This window comes from Eucalyptus grandis, chromosome 8 (assembly GCF_016545825.1).
Source record: "Eucalyptus grandis isolate ANBG69807.140 chromosome 8, ASM1654582v1, whole genome shotgun sequence".
Classification (NCBI taxonomy): Eukaryota; Viridiplantae; Streptophyta; class Magnoliopsida; order Myrtales; family Myrtaceae; genus Eucalyptus; species Eucalyptus grandis.
The window spans coordinates 38,395,774-38,414,900 of record NC_052619.1 but is presented as its reverse complement, the minus strand read 5'-3'; the positions used below and the strand labels follow the sequence as shown (position 1 = coordinate 38,414,900).

The 19,127-nt window shown below is 40.7% G+C and overlaps 3 protein-coding genes and 1 non-coding gene across 54 annotated transcripts; 1 reads left to right on the top strand and 3 right to left on the bottom strand.

Moving 5' to 3' along the window:
• Positions 1-298: 298 nt before the first annotated feature.
• On the bottom strand, positions 299-5,735 carry LOC104414355 (actin-related protein 2/3 complex subunit 5A; the record flags this gene model as incomplete). The annotated part of the gene is made up of 4 exons (XM_039299934.1): positions 299-665; positions 5,030-5,130; positions 5,423-5,483; positions 5,566-5,735. Coding segments are annotated over 4 exons (468 nt in total), but the record flags the coding sequence as incomplete, so codon positions are not given.
• A 2,172-nt stretch (positions 5,736-7,907) lies between these two features.
• On the bottom strand, positions 7,908-11,719 carry LOC104414354 (exonuclease 1). Of its 7 annotated transcripts, none has more exons than XR_005545599.1 (11): positions 11,646-11,719; positions 11,198-11,317; positions 11,014-11,131; positions 10,709-10,846; positions 10,386-10,589; positions 10,092-10,297; positions 9,716-9,792; positions 9,421-9,489; positions 9,128-9,196; positions 8,835-8,903; positions 7,908-8,302 (listed from the first exon to the last, which is right to left on the bottom strand). XR_005545599.1 is itself a non-coding variant. In XM_039299468.1 (8 exons), the coding sequence occupies exons 2-7, from the start codon at positions 11,299-11,301 to the stop codon at positions 9,129-9,131; spliced, it is 846 nt and encodes a 281-aa protein (XP_039155402.1). In that variant the 5' UTR covers positions 11,302-11,317; positions 11,646-11,719; the 3' UTR covers positions 8,955-9,038; position 9,128. The 7 variants fall into 7 exon arrangements, 2 of the variants coding, with proteins under 2 accessions (XP_039155402.1, XP_039155401.1); XR_005545601.1 differs by lacking the exon at positions 7,908-8,302 and adding an exon at positions 8,682-8,745; XR_005545603.1 differs by lacking the exons at positions 9,421-9,489; positions 9,716-9,792 and having other exon boundaries at positions 8,835-8,946; positions 9,128-9,204.
• A 161-nt stretch (positions 11,720-11,880) lies between these two features.
• Positions 11,881-11,991, bottom strand: LOC120287964. The gene has a single exon (XR_005546217.1). It is a non-coding gene; the product is annotated as a small nucleolar RNA snoR97 (small nucleolar RNA).
• Positions 11,992-12,554: 563 nt separating this feature from the next.
• Positions 12,555-17,655, top strand: LOC104414353 (insulin-degrading enzyme-like 1, peroxisomal). Of its 45 annotated transcripts, none has more exons than XR_005545391.1 (6): positions 12,560-13,575; positions 14,841-14,928; positions 15,614-15,658; positions 16,135-16,218; positions 16,325-17,014; positions 17,118-17,633. XR_005545391.1 is itself a non-coding variant. In XM_039299079.1 (6 exons), exons 1-5 carry the CDS (start codon positions 14,893-14,895, stop codon positions 16,585-16,587), a joined length of 354 nt encoding a protein of 117 aa, XP_039155013.1. In that variant the 5' UTR covers positions 13,583-14,892; the 3' UTR covers positions 16,588-17,014; positions 17,118-17,655. The 45 variants fall into 45 exon arrangements, 1 of the variants encoding a protein (XP_039155013.1); XR_005545381.1 differs by having other exon boundaries at positions 15,555-15,658; XR_005545399.1 differs by having other exon boundaries at positions 12,561-13,575; positions 15,628-15,658; positions 16,437-17,014.
• Positions 17,656-19,127: the final 1,472 nt, after the last annotated feature.

Below are 19,127 nucleotides of genomic sequence, written 5' to 3'. Positions count from 1 at the left end.
GGTTTTTACGACTTCAAAGATTCTATACATCACCTCTGTCATGTAACAATGGCCATTCGTCCTCCTTGTACAATCAATGCACAGAACTCAGCTACCAAGATGAGCTATGGAGATCTCATTTTATTTCAGTTTGACAAAATTGGACTTAATCAAAATGTTACTTTCGACTGTCTCAGTCCCCAAGTGACGATGTAGAATCGTCTACATGACATTTGGATGCAGTCTAAACTGTGTTAATTATCAGTTAACCATACTTAAGTCCGGAACAAAAGTTTCTCATGTTCGTGTTGAGTTAATCTCAAGGATAGACAAATGCTCAACTCCTCGAAATGATAGAATGCATGTTCTTTGGCAATCCGAAGCAAGTTTAGCTTTGTAAGGACTCAGAGATGATACTTCGTAATAAAGTGTAATACCGATCACATTCATGTCAATGACGGATACACTGCAGCCCAAATCTACAGGAAAGGGAGGTGAGGAATCATATAGTGGGCACTTTTCTCTCTTCAGATCACGATAGCAATAATCATCATACTGTATTTGTGGTGTCTGCTAGGGAACGAAGTATGCACCCCAAGCCGGCCCTCTCCGTGAGTCTTTCGTGAATCCGCAGGCACTGGTCACAGGTGGGGCGATCCCCTGTAGACAAGCCTTTGTACAAGTATCTGGCAAGCAACGAGAGGATCAAATTAATGAGGTAGGTTCTGGTTTTGCAGATATGCTGTACGTGGGAAAAGAAGAAGGCATTAACGAACTAAACGTAACACACACGAACTACAACAGCGATAGCATTTGCACACTGAATTCTCTTACTACTCACTAGAGAAGGAATGCATGTTTAACTCCATCAAAGGCCTTAACAATAACGGTAATCCAAGCAAGATGGTAACGATCAAATGAGGAATGAATAATACATCGGGAAACTCTGCTCTCCTCGAATCGGACTTATTGGCCAGCCAAACAACAAAACCAACTGGTCAATAAATATATCTACCTTTAATCTCAGTTAACCATGGTAAAATTAGAAGACAATGCTCAATTTGCTGGTCATGAGACCATAGTTGCATGATGAGCCTGAAGGTCAAAGTAAAATACATGTTAAGCGTACATACATAAGGCAAACAACATATGCCATCAAATCCCATCTACTTAATGACCAGTCCTAAATGACGATGTTCACAGCCGTAAGAACATTCAAGTACTTTGACGATGACCTCGACAATTTTTGTTGTATACCATCTTGTCAGTTTAGACTAACTCAAGTACCGATAGTGATAAAGAAACATCCCCAAAGCATTTGCATATAATTCTTTAAGGAGAGTTAGATAATGCTCTAAGCCAGTCTTAAGCATTGACAAGCCAATAAGTCATATTTGCAGTATCCATAGAATAAGATAGGTTTCGAGTGCTGATGAAAAGAAGGAACATGTTCTCCAACCAGAAAGAAAAGTATCGTGCTATCAAACGCAATTTATCTGGTCAAATGACACTGTTATGGACAGGAAGGAGTTTTAAATACATTACTACAGGGAGACTGGGGAAAACAGTATGCAATTGTCTTGTATGATCATTATATGCCAAAATTCAGTGAGTGAGAAGAACACACGAGACGAATGAACATGGTACTACTTTTTTTCTGGCTGAGTTGTGAAGACTATGGCAAGCCAATAGAGTATGGCACCTTGGTGAAAATGGAATCTAAACCAGAATCCTGCAGAAACAAAATTATTCTACTCCTGCTTGAAACCGGCCTTGAGATCAAGCTAACCCCAAAAGTTGTCAATTTAATTCCTCTCTCCTTCCAATCACTCAGAACAGAAATACCATTAGATCAACCTACTCAGAAGTCTCAGGGATTTGATCTAGAAAGGAGATCTTTTAGGACTAGATTGCATGACTAGATTTTGGAACTCAATACAACCAACAAAGAAACAACCAATAAGGACTTTGTCGATAAAATTGATGAAATGCCTTGTCTAGTGTCACAAAACTGATTAGAGAACCCGCAACAAGTAGAAAGAGAGAAAGAAGGAAGAGAGAAGGAGGAGAAAGAGAACGTAAAAGAAAGAAAGAGAGGGCTGTAGTTTTCTGTAATCACAGAAACCCTACACCCATTTATATTGAATATAAATTGTATATAACAATAATATCCTTATGTAAGTAAAAAAGGAAATAAAACTCTAATAATAAAGGAAACTTAATAAAGTAACTTAACACTCCCCCTCAAGCTGGAGCATATAGGTTGCCTATGCCCAGCTTGGAACAACCGGCAACAAAAAAGCAAGACGAAATAATGCTTTGGTAAACATATCAGCAAACTGATCTCTAGAGGCAACCTAAGAAAGTAGCAACCAGCTTCTGCGTCACATCATATGCTTAGTTTGCTCTTGAAAAACATGATTCCTAGCAATATAAATAGCTGCTTGATTATCACACATCATATCAATAGGTTGATTAATCGAAAATCCAAGCTCCCGGAGAAGAGATTTCAACCACAACAATTTGGCCACAGCATGTGCCATAGCACGATATTCAGCCTCTTAGTTTGTTCCTTCCTATAGATAGTAGAGCCCAATCGTAATCGTAGTAGTTGTAGTAGTCGCAGTAGTAGCAGCAGCAATGATAGTAGTAGCAGCAGCAGTAGCAGCAACAGTAACAACCGCAGTAGTAGCGGTAACGGTAATAGCAGTAGCAACGGCAGTAGCAGCAGCAACGGTAGTAGTAGCAGTAGCAGCAATAATAGCAGCAACGGTAGTAGTGGTAGTAGCAGCAGTAGCAGCAGCAACAACGGTAGTGGTAGTAGCAGCAGTAGCAGCAGCAACAACGGTAGTAGTAGTAGCAGTAGCCGCAATAGCAGCAGTAGTAGTAGCAGCAATGGTAGTAGCAGCAGTAGCAACAATAGTAGCAGCAACGGTAGTAGTAGCAGCATTAGCAGCAACGGTAGTAGTGATAGTAGCAGCAGTAGCAGCAGCAACAACGGTAGTAGTAGCAGCAAAGTAGTAATAGCAATAACAAAGTAGCAAGAGCAGCAATAGCAGCGGGAGGAGTCGTAGTAGTATCACTCATGATGATAATCTCAATATAAATATATCTACCACAGAAATCTCGATTCAAATAATTATATGCTTGATGGAAACCAGCAAGACCAGTCAACCATAATCAATAAAGTACTCCGATTCTTGAATCCGCTGATTAGTAAGTATTGTAATCCATGTTCACAAACCAAACCTGATGGATTTGATATCTTCCGATCTCATATGTATCAAAACTTGAAGAGAAAACCGATAAAAATTACAGCTTTAGGTGGCTGTGCACCAACCCTAGGGGACTCTCAAACCAGCAATAGGATCAAGTAATCAGGTAATTAGACCTGCTCTGATACCATGTCACAAAACTGATTAGAGAACCCGCAACAAGTAGAAAGAGAGAAAGAAGGAAGAGAGAAGGAGGAGAAAGAGAACGTAAAAGAAAGAAAGAGAGGGCTGTAGTTTTCTGTAATCACAGAAACCCTACACCCATTTATATTGAATATAAATTGTATATAACAATAATATCCTTATGTAAGTAAAAAAGGAAATAAAACTCTAATAATAAAGGAAACTTAATAAAGTAACTTAACATCTAGAATTCAGGGAAAGCTACACGTAGTTTTGAGACGATCTAAACCAGGAGTTGCTTCTGCTACTCTAGATCCACAACCACCCCAAGCATTAACACATATAACCCCAGGACAGGAGCAACTATCATTGAGCATATCTTACCATCTATTCCAAATTGACAACCTTACCTGCCCTGCTTTATCCTCTCCAGTCTATCATTCTTATACTTCATTTAGAAGGCAAGGATGGGATGAAAATGGAAAGAAAATTTAAATTTCTGTCCTCTCTGCGCCAAAGTTTCAAACTTTACCCCAATTTTCCTTCCCTCCCCTCCTTCCCAAACAAAGCATTGGTACCGATCCTTGGGAAGAGGCAACTAGAATGCCTAATACAAATCACATTGTAGCAATAAAGAAAGTCCAGCTTAGTCTGAGCATAGCCTCTAAAAGGGCTTTTCTTTGGGAATAGGAATCCCTATACACTCTAACTTGACTGCCTTGCATAGTTTAACAAGGTTTGTTCCTTCAAAAAATGGGGTGTCAACAAATAAGTAGAGCAATCACAAGTAGCATAATTCAGTGAATTCACAATACAACAACACAAACATTTTAACAAGGCCTTAAATAGATAGACTATGATCAGCCAAAGCATACAATTAATAGTAGTTACTGGCACAACCTATTCTTCATAAGCAAAATTGAGAAACTGATAACCTAAACCAAAGTAGTAGGCTATTCCTTAGCAAAGTTATGGTCAAATTTCATAAATGGTAATTCTTCCAAGATCACTTCATTAGTTTGAGTTATTCTCACCCAATTATTTGTAGGTTTGAACACCAGAAATAAGAAAATGAATATCAAACTAAGTCGTTGGGGGAAAAAACGTGAAGTCTTTAGAGATCCCAATGTGCCAACCCTGATGACACAGATAAACCAATGAACTGAAGAGACAGTTTGCTGTTTCTAGTCATTACATCACCCATGAATTCTTTATCTTTATTAAATATCTCTACCAAAAGCTGCAGCCACAACAAACAGCTCAATAATTAAGCCCTGCACAACCGGTAATCATTAGGCATAATCGTCACTACCCAATCAGCCCATGATCCTTATGTTAATCTGTATCAAGGGACTACAGGAGTACTCAAATGTCCCATTGAAAGAACAAGACAGTTGAGTGAAAAAGATTAAGCCCTTCACAAACCCCCCACACACACAGTGGCATTTCGGCATTGATATCACTTGTGCCTTCAAGCGTTACAAACTTAATGGAAACAAGAAAACCATCCCCTGTGCCTTAAATTGCTACCATCACTCCAAACATTTCAATTCCACGGTAAAGATTACTAAGCAAACACGAAGCAATAAATCCGAACAAGCATCGACAACGGACGGGTACAGAAAACAGGGAAAAGACAGTGCAACACTCACTTCATGAGGATGTCGTAGTACTCCGGATCCAGGGAAGAGAACAGGGTGTCCAGATCCTTTATCGCCATTATCGCTCTATGCACCACTATCCAGTTCGCCAACTACAAAGACTGCAACTTCACCACCCGGAAAGATCTACCAATACAAGCAGCAAACACACACCAAAAAAAAAAAAAGGGCGAACCTTGCATCGCGAGAAAGCTACAGAACATAATTAACTTCACAACACGCAAGAAACTAAAACTCCCCTAAAAAGAAATTCAATTTCTAGAATCGAAAACAACCCGCTTCGATAATGCCAAATAAATCTAGTTCAGTTCTAGCAGATAACCAGCAAAGCTCACAATCAACCTAGCCTTCAAAATGCATCGGCGATTATACTCCGATAGTTACCTTTTGACAGCGAGAGGTCCAAGAGCGAGCAACAGCAAAGGAGAACCGTGATACATGGAACCTGTGGAAGGGATCAAAGCATCAAACAGCGACACACCAGTAGGCAAACAAGCAGCTTCCTTTTTACAGAGATCAAACGGAACCTGCGTAGGGAGACATCACCGACTGCTTCAACCAGTAGCCTTCGCCAATTGCAGGCGGCACAAACAAGAAAAACCAGAAATCGTATCAGAAAATGGACCTCCAAGATTTCAAGGGAGGAGGGGGCAGGGGATCGGGGATCGGGAATCGATCGACGGAGCGAAAAGAGGCGGCGTTACGGCGCGAATGCTGGTGAGAGGGCTGGCGACCTCGGGGCGGGTGGACAGGCGGAGGTTCCTGGGGAGGTAGACGAGGGCGAGCCGGAACGCGACCGACGCGACGACCCATGTCCAGAACCCCGAGCGCGCGCGCTTCTGCTTCTTCGTCTTCGTCTTCTGCTTCGTCGTTTCTCTCTCCTCCATTTTCGCCGTCGTGGTTCAACGCGTTGGCGTCGGGCGCGTAGGCGGAGGGGGAGGAGACGGGGGCGACGGACTCCGACGCCGACGGAGGCAACCGGCGGAGGGGCGTCGGCGTCAGAGTCGGGTTCAGGGGAGGAGGCGGAGGCTGCGTCGGCGTGGGCGTCGGACGACTTCGCGGAGGGGGGAGAGAGAGAGCAGAGTGGACGTCGCGAGAGGGAGGAGGAGGAAAGAAAGTGAGAGAGAGAGAAAAAATTGCGGAAAATTCAATACAGGAGAGACAAATCTTTTGGGCGGGAGTCGTGATCTGTCTTTTCTTCTGCAGCGAGCCGAGCCAAGCCAACCCGAGCCCGCCCTCCATTTTCCAACGGGTCCCACACAACGCGTGTCGATCTCTGAGTGGTAAGTGCGCGCCAGGTCAGCAGATGACGTGGCATCTTACAGATGCCTTATCGCAAAAAACTTATGTAATCCGATTGAACAACTCAGGACTATCAACAGGAAAAGCAACACTTTAGTGATTTTCTTTTTTAAAAGAATTAATAGTGACCTAACAAGAGAAATAGAGAGCCACAACAAAAATAATGATTGCACAGTGAGCCAAACAAACTCAAAACCCAAGAGTGACTCGAGCATTTTTACATCACCTTTGATTACATATGCTGAAATCTGCCCAAGATTGGCCCATTTTCCCATGCCAATTCTGGTGCGAATAAAGTTGGTATTGGTTTGGGTTAGTAATGGATCTTCGATCTTCATGCTAGGAGGTTAGTGGAAAGGGGTAAAAGAAGAAATCCTCGTCACTTTGGTTTTTGACTATTTTCAGGATCATTTATTGCCTTGTCCTTAGAATAGGGTCATGAAGTGTCCCCCCTCCTTCGGCTGTTAGAGTAAGGGAGAACAGGTGTGGGTTAAACTAGATCATAATAGTAGCCAAAAAGTCCATTCTCTAAAGTCCTAAAGCAACTAGTTTATATGTATTGGACTGAGCAGAACAACCTTCACGGCGGCATTCCGAGCATGACGGAACTTCATCTTCCTAGTATTAATTTTATTCCTCCGCAATCTATTTGCCCTCAAAGAGTTCTAGAGGTTACCGATTCCATTTTATCTTAGGAACAGACAGAATTCCACCCGAAGTAGCAGAGATGGCATGGTTCGGGAGGGGTCTTGTCATGGTTTGTATGAAATTGGAGTAGCATGCGACATTGGCAAGCCATGAGAAATAATGAGCATTACCGGAGATGCAGCTCGATTCCGTTCTATTTGGGATGGGTTCGATGCAGTTGGCTTACAAGGATCAATATTGATAATATCGAAAAGTCGAACTAAGCCATCCAAAATGGGCCTTTGTTTGGCTAATCTAGGATTTAAACATCGTCTTTGTTGTTTCAATAAAAATGTACTCATGTATGTCTAGACAAATGATTCGATTTTGTGAGCATTTAAGATTTGGAACGAAGGAGACCGGTCACAAAGTGTCAAGTTTCTGTTATGCTATTGAAATCGTGTACTAAGGCAATGGAAATGGGTAGACATGGATCGTAACTCGCGCGAGGTGCGCAACGAAGAAACTCACTTCCATCAATGTTCCAAGAGATTAGACCTTTTTATAATTGAGAACATAACGAATCAATACTGGAGAACCTAATTTACTCTAAAAAAAATCATGAAAAAGTAAATAGTATCAATGAAACTATAAGGATCGTACCCAGAACCCAATCAAATAATTATTTAAAAGGAAATGGCATCATCTAAAATGTTCAAGGGAGCCGAAAAACTACAAATAGTTAAAATAGAACAAAATCCTAAATTTGGATGATTCTCTAATCGCCGTCGTTCCTCCAAATAATAAATATCTGGTCCAGCAAATTTAACAACAATGTCGACGATCACACTAGGAAATCAAAACTAAGCATTAAGTACAATAACTCATAATTGGTCGAAAAGCATACGGTCGTTTTAACTGGGAGATTGGCAAATTCAAATATCAGCAGAGAATATAAAATTTGAATCTTCTTGAAAGTATGACAAACATGGTTCTTTAGAGAGACAATGCCCAGCCTCTCAGTCCTAGCGACAATCAGTAAAGGCCAATGGCGGGCTTAGCACAGACATGATAAGAGTGCAGCACTCGATCCTTTTTAGAACACACGTAGCATGCTCAAATCCATATGTCCCAAGTGCAGTCGCCTCATTTCATGAGCTAGGGACGTGCCATCAGGCTCGGAGCCGAAGTCCACGAAGAAATCCGGGTTAATTTTGAGGCCGCCTTTCTTGGTGTCGACGTCAGTATGCAGCATGTGTGATCCTGTCTCCATCAGTTGAGGCCGCCTTTCTTGGTGCCCAAAGAAGAAACAAATTGCCTCGGAGAATAATAAACCTGATGCAACAAATTTCTGTGTTAACATAATGCCCTTTGGATTTCCAGTTGTCCCACTGGTGTGGATAAGCGTAGCAACATCATCAGAGCTAGAGAAAGTGTTCGCAAAACACAATAAGAAAACACGATACTACTCAAAAACTCAAAATGAACTAGCCCACTACTTTTCTACTCTGTGACCTTACCATATATATCAAAATCAATTTGCTTTAACACAATTGAAATCATAAGAGAGGAAGAGAAAAGTTTAAAGAGTAAATCTAGTTCCCTGCTCATGCGAGAGTATTTGCAAAAGATTTGCACATGTCTTAGAGAAAAATTATAAGAATAGGTTAACTTTTTTATCATCTTCACTATCCCTTCTCTAATCTTTTCATCTCCTACTGCATCTTCATAGGATCAGCCTCATCGCACCGCAATTACAAAAGGCATGTATAAAACAGCTGTTATGATACACTTCATAATATGAGAAAAATCCGAAGAGGGACAGAAAAGAAGCCCAAAACAAAAATAGACTGAATAAATGTTATACCTCAATCAAATGGCATTCTGTCAAGTGGATTAATAACGCCTTCCGCAATGCCTTTAGCCACATCATTCTCTATCCATGTATTTTCCAGTTAAGGTACTTCATTCATGACAAGCTAATATAAAAGGATATAATAGGATCAGCCTACTGCATCTTCATAGGATCAGCCTCATCGCACCGCAATTACAAAAGGCATGTATAAAACAGCTGTTATGATACACTTCATAATATGAGAAAAATCCGAAGAGGGACAGAAAAGAAGCCCAAAACAAAAATAGACTGAATAAATGTTATACCTCAATCAAATGGCATTCTGTCAAGTGGATTAATAACGCCTTCCGCAATGCCTTTAGCCACATCATTCTCTATCCATGTATTTTCCAGTTAAGGTACTTCATTCATGACAAGCTAATATAAAAAGGATATAATAGGATCAGCCTACTGCATCTTCATAGGATCAGCCTCATCGCACCGCAATTACAAAAGGCATGTATAAAACAGCTGTTATGATACACTTCATAATATGAGAAAAATCCGAAGAGGGACAGAAAAGAAGCCCAAAACAAAATAGACTGAATAAATGTTATACCTCAATCAAATGGCATTCTGTCAAGTGGATTAATAACGCCTTCCGCAATGCCTTTAGCCACATCATTCTCTATCTATGTATTTTCCAGTTAAGGTACTTCATTCATGACAAGCTAATATAAAAAGGATATAATAGGATCAGCCTACTGCATCTTCATAGGATCAGCCTCATCGCACCGCAATTACAAAAGGCATGTATAAAACAGCTGTTATGATACACTTCATAATATGAGAAAAATCCGAAGAGGGACAGAAAAAGAAGCCCAAAACAAAAATAGACTGAATAAATGTTATACCTCAATCAAATGGCATTCTGTTAAGTGGATTAATAACGCCTTCCGCAATGCCTTTAGCCACATCATTCTCTATCCATGTATTTTCCAGTTAAGGTACTTCATTCATGACAAGCTAATATAAAAAGGATATAATAGGATCAGCCTACTGCATTTTCATAGGATCAGCCTCATCGCACCGCAATTACAAAAGGCATGTATAAAACAGCTGTTATGATACACTTCATAATATGAGAAAAATCCGAAGAGGGACAGAAAAGAAGCCCAAAACAAAAATAGACTGAATAAATGTTATACCTCAATCAATTAAGGTACTTCATTCATGACAAGCTAATATAAAAAGGATATAATAAATTAAACAGTTACATGAAAAGGATATGGTCCTAAGAAGGACAAATCATTGCCAACATCCTTAGGTAAATTAGACCGAAGTTCATCCTCGGATAATCCAGACAAAAGTACGGTGGATTCACAATTGGGATCATAGACCCTTTGATGCTTGAAAGTGAGCATCGCCTTTCGGAATTCCGTCTTATAACCTGTGTATATTGAAGCTGGAGCACTTTCTTTCAAGTGCTCAATCACCTGTATCCAATGAATGGTGGAATTACAAAAAAATAGACAGAAAGTTTTTTGCGATGATTGAATTCTTATATAACAAATCTATGCTTACTTTATCATAAGTTCCGTACTTTTGGAACTTCTCTAGCACGATGTGCCAATTCATGTTATTGAGTGGCCGCAAATAGTCACAACCCCTCAATACACACAGTTCAAGAAATGTTTGCTGAGTAAACCCATTAAGTTTTGGATGCTCTAGTAGCTTGGAGTCCTTGAACTCATGACCTCGCCCAGAATCATCCATTCGGAAGATTATCTGAAAAATAAAACATATGCAACCACAGAAAACACTCAAGGTCGAAAATGCTATATTTTTCTTAGGGATTGTGTGTTGAGATGGATAAAATATAGCAAGAAGCAGTACAGATAACTCACTCTAGGACAGCCAAATGCTACAAGATCCGCATCGCTCGTAAGTACAGCATTTACCCGTCCATGGATTGCCAAAAAGGCCATTTGAGCATCCGCTTCGTAAGGGGCAACAACATAAGAAATGTCCTGCTTCTTCAAGACCTTCCAGATGCAACCATACCAATCAAAATGCAATAAATTCATCAGGAATGATAACTTTAGCTTACTTTAACCACACATTGCATGACTAGGTTCATACCTCGATTAAATTCATCAGGAATGATAACTTTAGCTTACTTTAACTACACATTGCATGACTAGGTTCATACCTCGATTAGCTTGTGTACTATTAAAGGGGTGATGTTTACTGCATGTTTGTAATGCCCAACAGCAGCAGCATCTCCTGACTCAAGCCGACGAGCCTTAGCAAGAGATTTGTCCCTGGACCTACATTCGCAAGGTGGGTTTGAGCTCAAAGGTAAGTAATTCTGCCAAAGAGCTAAAAAAACATACTCTTTATGCTTTCTCTTTTCGTCAATCTTCATCGGGAGCTCACATCCATCAAAAACAATAAACGGTTTAACTTTATTTTGCTGGAGCAATTCTACTCTTTTCATGAAGAACTGGATGTGCCTGAGAATCAAATACCAAAGGTGTGAATGCAATGAAGTAGGACATCTCATAATAGAAGAACATAAACCATTTTGGCATTATGGGCCTTCGTGTGTTTAATGTCATAACTAAATGAAAACACTTCCTAGCCTGACTATCATTCTAATTTCACAACGCAAGGAACATTCTTGCTCAAGCATAAAGTTGAATCGCAGGATTGGCAATCTTTCAATTCATATTCCTTACAACACCCAATTACCAACTACGCCACTTTTGACCATCAAAGTCACCGGACAGGAAAAGCATATCAAGCAAAGTCACCAACGAATAAAGAAGAGCCAACTCATACCGCTTTCTCTATATATGCTGAGACCGATCGAAACAACCACCTACATTGAAAAGATATGCTTTGTGGACCTGCTGTAACTATTAAGTTTCATGTCAAAACTGCTGTAGGTTGTACAATTGAAGAAAATAAGCAGCAGTTAAAGCAATAATTTCGAATGGCTTGTTTTATCATTGAGTTGCATTCTCGTGACAACCGTTGGGTTGTCCACATATGATGGGGAACTCACTCGGCTAGAAAATTTAGTGCTGTGACTCAACAACTCCAACTCCTCGGATTAAGTGAAGAAGCTGATGACAACACATAGGCTTTCTAAATTTGTCAGCCGCATCCAAACCCACTAAGGGCAAGAGTATAGAGAGTCGATGTTGACGCAGCTTGATGAGCAAGACGAGCAGCTGCCGCAAGACCATCACGCACCAAAGACGGGGCGGCAAGCGAGGGGCTCGATCGTGCGGGAACAGACGCGCGACGTCCAGTCTTTCCTTCCTGAAACGCTGAGAAAGCGCAGAGCTCAAAGCGCAGAAAGCGGGCGCACAGAGAGAGAGCACGCGAGAGCGCCGAGAGGGCGCTGAGAGAGAGACAGATAGACAGATATACAGAGAGAGCGCACGGCGAGAGGCGGAGCCGAGAGAGCGGCGAGAGGCGGAGCGGAGAGACGGAGCCGAGAGAGCGCCGAGGGCGGAGAGAGAGGGAGAGAGTTTCGTGACCTTTTTTCAAGGAGATGCATGAGGGGGCGAAGAGGAGCAACTGTTGTGGACGTGCCGAATATGGTCAGGGTGCTCAACTGCCAATCAGAGTGTGACACCTGTCCGTGGTGTTGGGTGAGGAGAGGCGTTAGAACCCTCGCGGAGAAGATAGCTCTTTACCTTTTCTCTCTTCCTCCTCCTCCTCCGACGCTCACTCTCCACGCTAATCCAACGCGGCCGTCGCTGCCTCCCGACACGACCTTTCTCTCGCCACTCGACGGCCTCATGCTCAGATCTGAATTCTCTCGGCGCACTCCCGCGACGTCTTTCTTCCCAAATTGCGCTCTCTCCCGACGGCCGATGACTCGCGACCGAGAAGCAATCGCTCCGCCCTCTCATCTAATCTTCCGTCAACGACTTGCTTTCCGCTCTGCTCGAAGCGGTCCCTCGAGAAGCCCTAAATTTGCGACCGCAAGTCAGGTTCGATTTCCTCGAGAGCTCAGGTTGTTTTTTACTTTTACTTTTTCTTTTTCTTGTCGCCTTTGAAACTTGGCTTTAAATTAGTGTCAAACACCTAAAACCTTTTCAAACATGCAAAAATTGAATATAAAATAACACTCTTTCAAACTTTTGGGGGAAAGAGAATATTTCTCCTTTCTAAACTAAATAATTAGGTTGGGTTACGCAAATTTATGATCCTCTGGGGTTGAGGGGCATAAAAGCATCTGGACCCAAACTGTCTGCTTATCGTAATTATTGTAAGAAGAAATTAACAATTGCTGGAGCCAGCATATTGCTTTGGCTTAATTGTTTTCAGCTACTTTCATCAAGTCCCTTTTCTGAAGGGTTTATGATCAGTTCTGATGCAAATGACTTTGCTGGATGGGCCACTAGTTTGTCTGCTTATGAAAGCGTTGTGGATTCAAATGACTTTTTCTTTAATGTTGTTATTGAGATGACTGATGTTGGTCATGGTATGTTGTTCTGTTCTGGCTATTCTTGCCTCTGGGCGTTTGTCTGTTTTTCTTTCAGGTCAATTGCAAAAAACCATTCTCACACACTTAGGGCTTTGCTTATTCCCTTTGGGAAAAAGTCGGTCGTGTAAGAAAGCCCAGATTATGAGGCTTGAAATTCTAATCATGTATTGCACCAAAAAGCAGAGCATATGCAAGCTACCGGGATTGCTCTTTAAATACATCGACATCTTACACCAGTCTGGCGTTTGCAAGTGGATTTATGATGAGGTATGGATCCAAAATACCTATTTAGGACTGAGTTGCAAATATGATAAGTTCAGGATACTACCTGCGGCCCTTGCGTGTATTTACTCATTTCTACGTTATACATTAGCTAAGGAGGTAATTGGCTGGTGTATGGACTTTATATTACAGCGACAATGCTAGCCAAGAATCCTGATGCTCCGCGTTGCAGCATTTTCGTAATTGGGAACTTGAGGCTACATGCATTCGAGCTTCTTCTATACTTAGCTAGATACAGCTTTTATCAAATGTTGTCAGAGCAAGTCTCTTAGGGGACATTCACATTATCAATTGTATTAGTTAAATAAATAATAGCCTCTAACAGTTGCGAGAAATCAACCTTTTGATGACACGCGTGCTTTTTAAACATCCCTCTGTCCTTTAATAGCTGTCACAAATGTGGTGATGTTTCCATCATGGCAAAAGTTCTGCAAAATGTGGAGAAATAATGTATTGGATGATTCTGAATACGGGTAGAACTGGCATATATGTATCCATTAGGGCTTCAATGGAAGGGAAGTCGTCTAAATTTTGGTCCTTGCAGCTCTATCTTTGATTGTGACTTTTGTAACATGGTAATGCATTATAATGTAAGCTTACAAGTTCAAGAAGCTTGTTGAGGGTACTTTTCTTATCAAAATAGTTGCTTTTAGTTTGTCAAATGAGAAAGCACGACCTCATTTGTGTTAAAAGAGAATAACACATCTGTTGAAGTACCTCACATCGCATGTCTACCGGGTTTATATGGGCCTTATATTCATGTGGTCTCCTTACACTTACCAGCTTAAGCTTTTGGGTTGGACATTTTAACAGCATCAAGGTTAGTTTTTGATGGGCCTGATAAAAAGAAAGAGATCGTAATTCCTTAATCTTTGTCATTGATTTGTTGAGCAGTAGCTAAACACACTTGCAGACACTACCATGTGTACATGTTTCCATTTCTAAAATATTTTGAAATGAGTAAAATGGTATTTTAAATCTGTCTTTTGCACCAAAAAGAAGAAAGGAATGGGTAAATTCTTGCATTTCATATGTGACTAGAAAATTAGGCATAACATTTCCAAATTGCAAAGTACATCAAATCTGTCAAATTGATCATAAATGGCAGTGGCATGGAATGAGTGAACGTGCTTCAAGTTTGAATTGTAATTAAAGGATTCTGAACCCACCCTGTATGAGCACCTCATCTTGTGTGATTAAATATGAATGTCAGAGGTTTGTGTGGATCCTAATTTAATCTTTCGGTGAAGATTGCAGCTGTAAGGGAGATGATTGTTCCACAATCAGGATAAGATCTCTCCAATGAGTTATGTGGTCGCTATAGCATCAAATATGAAGGTATCCAAACTTTCCTTGTATAATGCCTTTACCTCTCTAAATTGATGATGTGCATGCATTCTATGGAAAACATTTGTATCTTTCCTAGTTCAAACTTCAGACCAATCCTCCCTCTTCAGTAAACTGGAATAGCATATGATGTAGATATTAGATATTTTCTCTTGGAAGTTTAGGAGTCAGAGGGAATTGGTGTGATGAGATAACATAAAGTCCTATTCAGATTTAACTTTGAATTTTGAGTTACAATGACACCTGATGGAAGTCATAAGATGTGATCAATTTCCTTTGCTAGACAATAAGTATATCTGGTTGTACTTGGATGTTTCTTTGATGGTTGTACTTGGATGTTTTTCCAGGGCAGTATCAAAACTTTTGACTTTACTTTCCTCTTTTTATTCAGGCCAGCCTTAAAATATTGGACTTTAGCATATAGCTTCTACAAATTTTTTGCCCCTTTCTCCACTCACTCCATTACTTTCGTCTACTTATTTACAGCTCTCTCTTTTCCTGCTAAATTTGATTTTTGGCTTATGAATCAGGAAAAGTGGCATATGATAACTATTTCAGTAAAAAACATAACTCCAAAAAGCATTGGAATATTTACTTTAATGTCAATTTATTGTCAGTTGTACCCGCCAAAAGATTGGCTTGTGAAGTCATCCTTGCCTTTTAAATTTAATCCCAGCATCATCCGTGCAGTACTCGAGAAGCTTTCTTCAAGAAACTTCCGGTAAGATCGTCTCATCCTGCATTCGTTGATATGCGTGTATTAGATATATTCTTTCCTCTTATGGGCATCTTGGAGAAAGAGGCTATAACAGTCCTCAGTTATTTTTGTTTCTGAATATATACCATAGCAACTAGAAAGCATCGTGAATGTCTCAAATACATCGACATAATGGATTTGCTGGTGTACCATCAAATTTTCATCATTTATTTACTTCCATATTTATCAAAGTTACTGCATTCAGGAAAAGGATAAAACGCTTATTTTTACTCTCTGAGTGACATAGGATTGCATTGTCCATCTTTTTTTTTTAATCTTCCTAAGCTTCCCTCTTAATGAACGCAGTTCAAAAGAGTTAGTTTTTATTGTCGTGACTATCTGAAATACTTCCATTAGCCTAATTGTGTTCATATACTTGAGCCTGGAGAACTTTCATCACATTCTTTCATGTGACCAACAGAATTTTTTGGGTGTCAAAGAAATTTGAAGGGGAAACTAACATGGTCGAGCCATGGTATGCAACTGCATATTGCGTAGATAAACTTACTGACTCGACAATCCAGGTATCAAAAGATGTAGTCCTCATAGACCTTAACTGTTTGTTACTGTATAATCAGCTTCCATAGAATGCATTTTGGTGTTCGCTTTTGATTCCTTATTATATATCAGGAGTGGGTGCAGCGAGCTCCGAGTAAACATCTTCGTTTGCCAGTGGCTAATCAGTTTATTGCCACTGACTTGTCCCTCAAGAAAACTGATAAGGTGGTCTGATCAATCTTAGGTCCATTTGGCGTGCTTTTTGAACTAATCCACCATCTTGACGTTCATAACATTGGATCAGGTCATGTATCCAGTGATTGAACTTTCACACTTCTTGAGATGTTGCCATTTATCTTACATTGGCTTGATAACAGGGTCTACTATTGACATGATCATCAGCACCATAACTGTTGGTAGTCAAACCAACTGTTGCTCATAATGCTGAGGAGGATTTAACCGCTGTAAAGAATGAAATTCGGGGTAGTCAAACCAGAAGGTGGCAAGCAATTGGCATGCTAAGGCATGTTCTGTTCAGCTACTGTACCTTGGAGATTAAAGAAACATGCCATTGACTTCTTGCTTTGCACCACAGAAGGAGATATCTCACAGGAGAGTGAGAGTGAAACCCTAGATTTCTCATCATTTGTTCCTAGCCATTTTGCTGCCTTGCAGGTATTATAGTGAAAGATGTTGATTTTATGCCATTTCATTTTGTATATTCTTCTTATCATTAAAGTGCAAAATCTCGGGATTGACAACATCATCATGTACACATCGAATGCTGTGCTAAGGAAGAAAGCTTTTGATGTACTGGAAAGGGTTAGTGTTTTTGACTTAAGATCCTCTGCTCTTGCATCACTAAACAGCTCGTCACTCTTGTAGTCCATTTCTCTCTTGTTTAAGTTGTGCAATTATTTCCCAGTCTCCAGATGCTTGCTGATACTGCAACTCCTCAAAGGTTTGACGTCTTAAAAGCCCTGATTACAAATTGCATCTCTTCCTTTATGGTAACTGCATGGGAAGTACGTGGAATTGCTGGATCTAGGGGTGAGGATGGCTGCAAGGTTTCACTCTCACTGCCCACAAACCGCACGTTTGTTTTACCATCCTCCCTCCAATCACCACCACCACCACCACCACCACCACCACCACCTTTACTCCTCGAGCAGCGGCATAGGCGATGGCCCTCATCCGGACCACTGGCTCAGAATCGACTCTACTGAACTCATTGTTTATTCTATCGTGTGAGGAAGAGATTAGATTTCTCTGTTTGGGATATGTTTGAGCATTTATAGGGAAGACATCCAGCCAAAAAATTGAGTTGTTTCCAGTCTTCTCGCATATTTTTTCAGACATGAAATGTCTCCATTGTCAATTTTGTCCCTAGACATCAAGCCAAAAAATTAAATTGTTTCCTGTCTTCTCACATAGTTTTTCACACAGATTGTGTCTTTATTCAATTGGTTCAATTTGGTCCCTAGATAGCTTAAATTGATAATTCATGCAGCGGTGATTCATTCTTTGAATGAATGAATTTTGTTCCTAATTCGTTTTTCTTGATCCAGTTTATCGATATTCAATCTCGATCAATCTCTTGTATTTCCAGATGCCTCTGGTAATTGTGAGAAGAGCCAGCATTTCACTGCAGAGCAAGTATGCTTGTATGGAGAATTGGCAACTAGGACATTCTTCAATTTGAAAATTCTCATTTATGAGCTTGTTTTGCTATGAAACTCTCAATGGTACAGATCTGTATATGCATTACACCCTAACTCCAGCACCAGCAGTTTTTCTCACTGGGTCAGGAACATTGAGCTGGAGCAAAGGCCTATTCTTGTATTCCGCTATCTAGTAAAATCCCAAGTAATACCTTTAGTTATTTACACATCAAACACTAAAACTCTATAAGGCAAATTCAAAAAGAGGGTGCTATCTGAAGAATCGAAGCAGAGCCCACCTGAGGATTCGCGGCTGAATCTCTGCGGCGGGTTCTTGAATCTGCCGACGTGGGGAATCTGGGAATCTACCCGTGTCCGGGAGGGGGAAGGGGACGATCGGGAGGGCGTTCTTGTTCAAGGAAGGCGGAAGGGGAGGGGGAGGAGGGGCTTCTTCGCGGGAGGTGAATCTTGGAAGATCGTCGCTGGAGAAGGAGCTGGGAGAGCTTCCTACGCACGTTCATGTGGGCAGGTCAGGGGAAGGCAGGAGGGAAAGGAGAGGTTTTTACGGGAGCCCATCATCGACGCGCGCGGAGAAGACGAGTAGAAGAAGGGGGAGAGGGGAGAGGGGAGAGGGTGCTCCTCCTCCTGCGGCTGGGGCATGGATATTCTTTGTGAAGGTTGTTCCCGATTCTTTCCACTCCTCTCCGAGAGAGAGAGAGAGAGAGAGAGAGAAGAAGAGAAGGATAAAAATAAAGGAGGGACCTTTGGTGATGCGGATGCGGCTTTTATGTCGTCTCTCCTCCTTCTGACCGTTACCCTATGATTTCACGCCGATTTAACCTCTGCCCACGTTTTTTCGACTGCAGCAACGAAAGGAAAAGAAAAATTTGCCCATGTCTTTCCAACTAGATAAATTCATAAAAATAGATAAAGTGATTAATATCATGAAAAGTTTGAAATTGAAATATTCATGATAAATTTATTTTATATTAATTTTTTGACCAGATAAATCATAAACTGATATATTTATGACACATTTGTCCTCTCGTTATTTAGTTTTCCATTAAATTGAATTAATATCATTCGATAGAAAGAGTACATCGATACATGTCAATTATTGGGAATTATGCTAATCTCTTGATTTTTAAAGAAGCAAAGCCTAATTGCTCTTTCAACCACTAGAGTTGAGTCCATCGCACTCAGAAGGTGCTATTGCTTAACTCATTTAGATGAAACAACAACTAAGCAATTTTGGAAAAGAAAATAGAAACATT

Coding starts and splice junctions, on each gene's coding strand:
- LOC104414353 (XM_039299079.1), top strand. CDS start 14,893: ATGAGTTATGTGGTCGCTATAGCATCAAATATGAAG. Junction 14,929..15,554: donor CTATAGCATCAAATATGAAG/GTATCCAAACTT, acceptor ATTTATTGTCAG/TTGTACCCGCCAAAAGATTG. Junction 16,219..16,324: donor TTACTGACTCGACAATCCAG/GTATCAAAAGAT, acceptor ATTATATATCAG/GAGTGGGTGCAGCGAGCTCC.
- LOC104414354 (XM_039299468.1), bottom strand. CDS start 11,301: ATGAAAAGAGTAGAATTGCTCCAGCAAAATAAAGTTAAACCGTTTATT. Junction 10,847..11,013: donor TAGTACACAAGCTAATCGAG/GTATGAACCTAG, acceptor TGCATCTGGAAG/GTCTTGAAGAAGCAGGACAT. Junction 9,205..10,091: donor GATTTGTCCTTCTTAGGACC/ATATCCTTTTCA, acceptor ACTGGAAAATAC/ATGGATAGAGAATGATGTGG.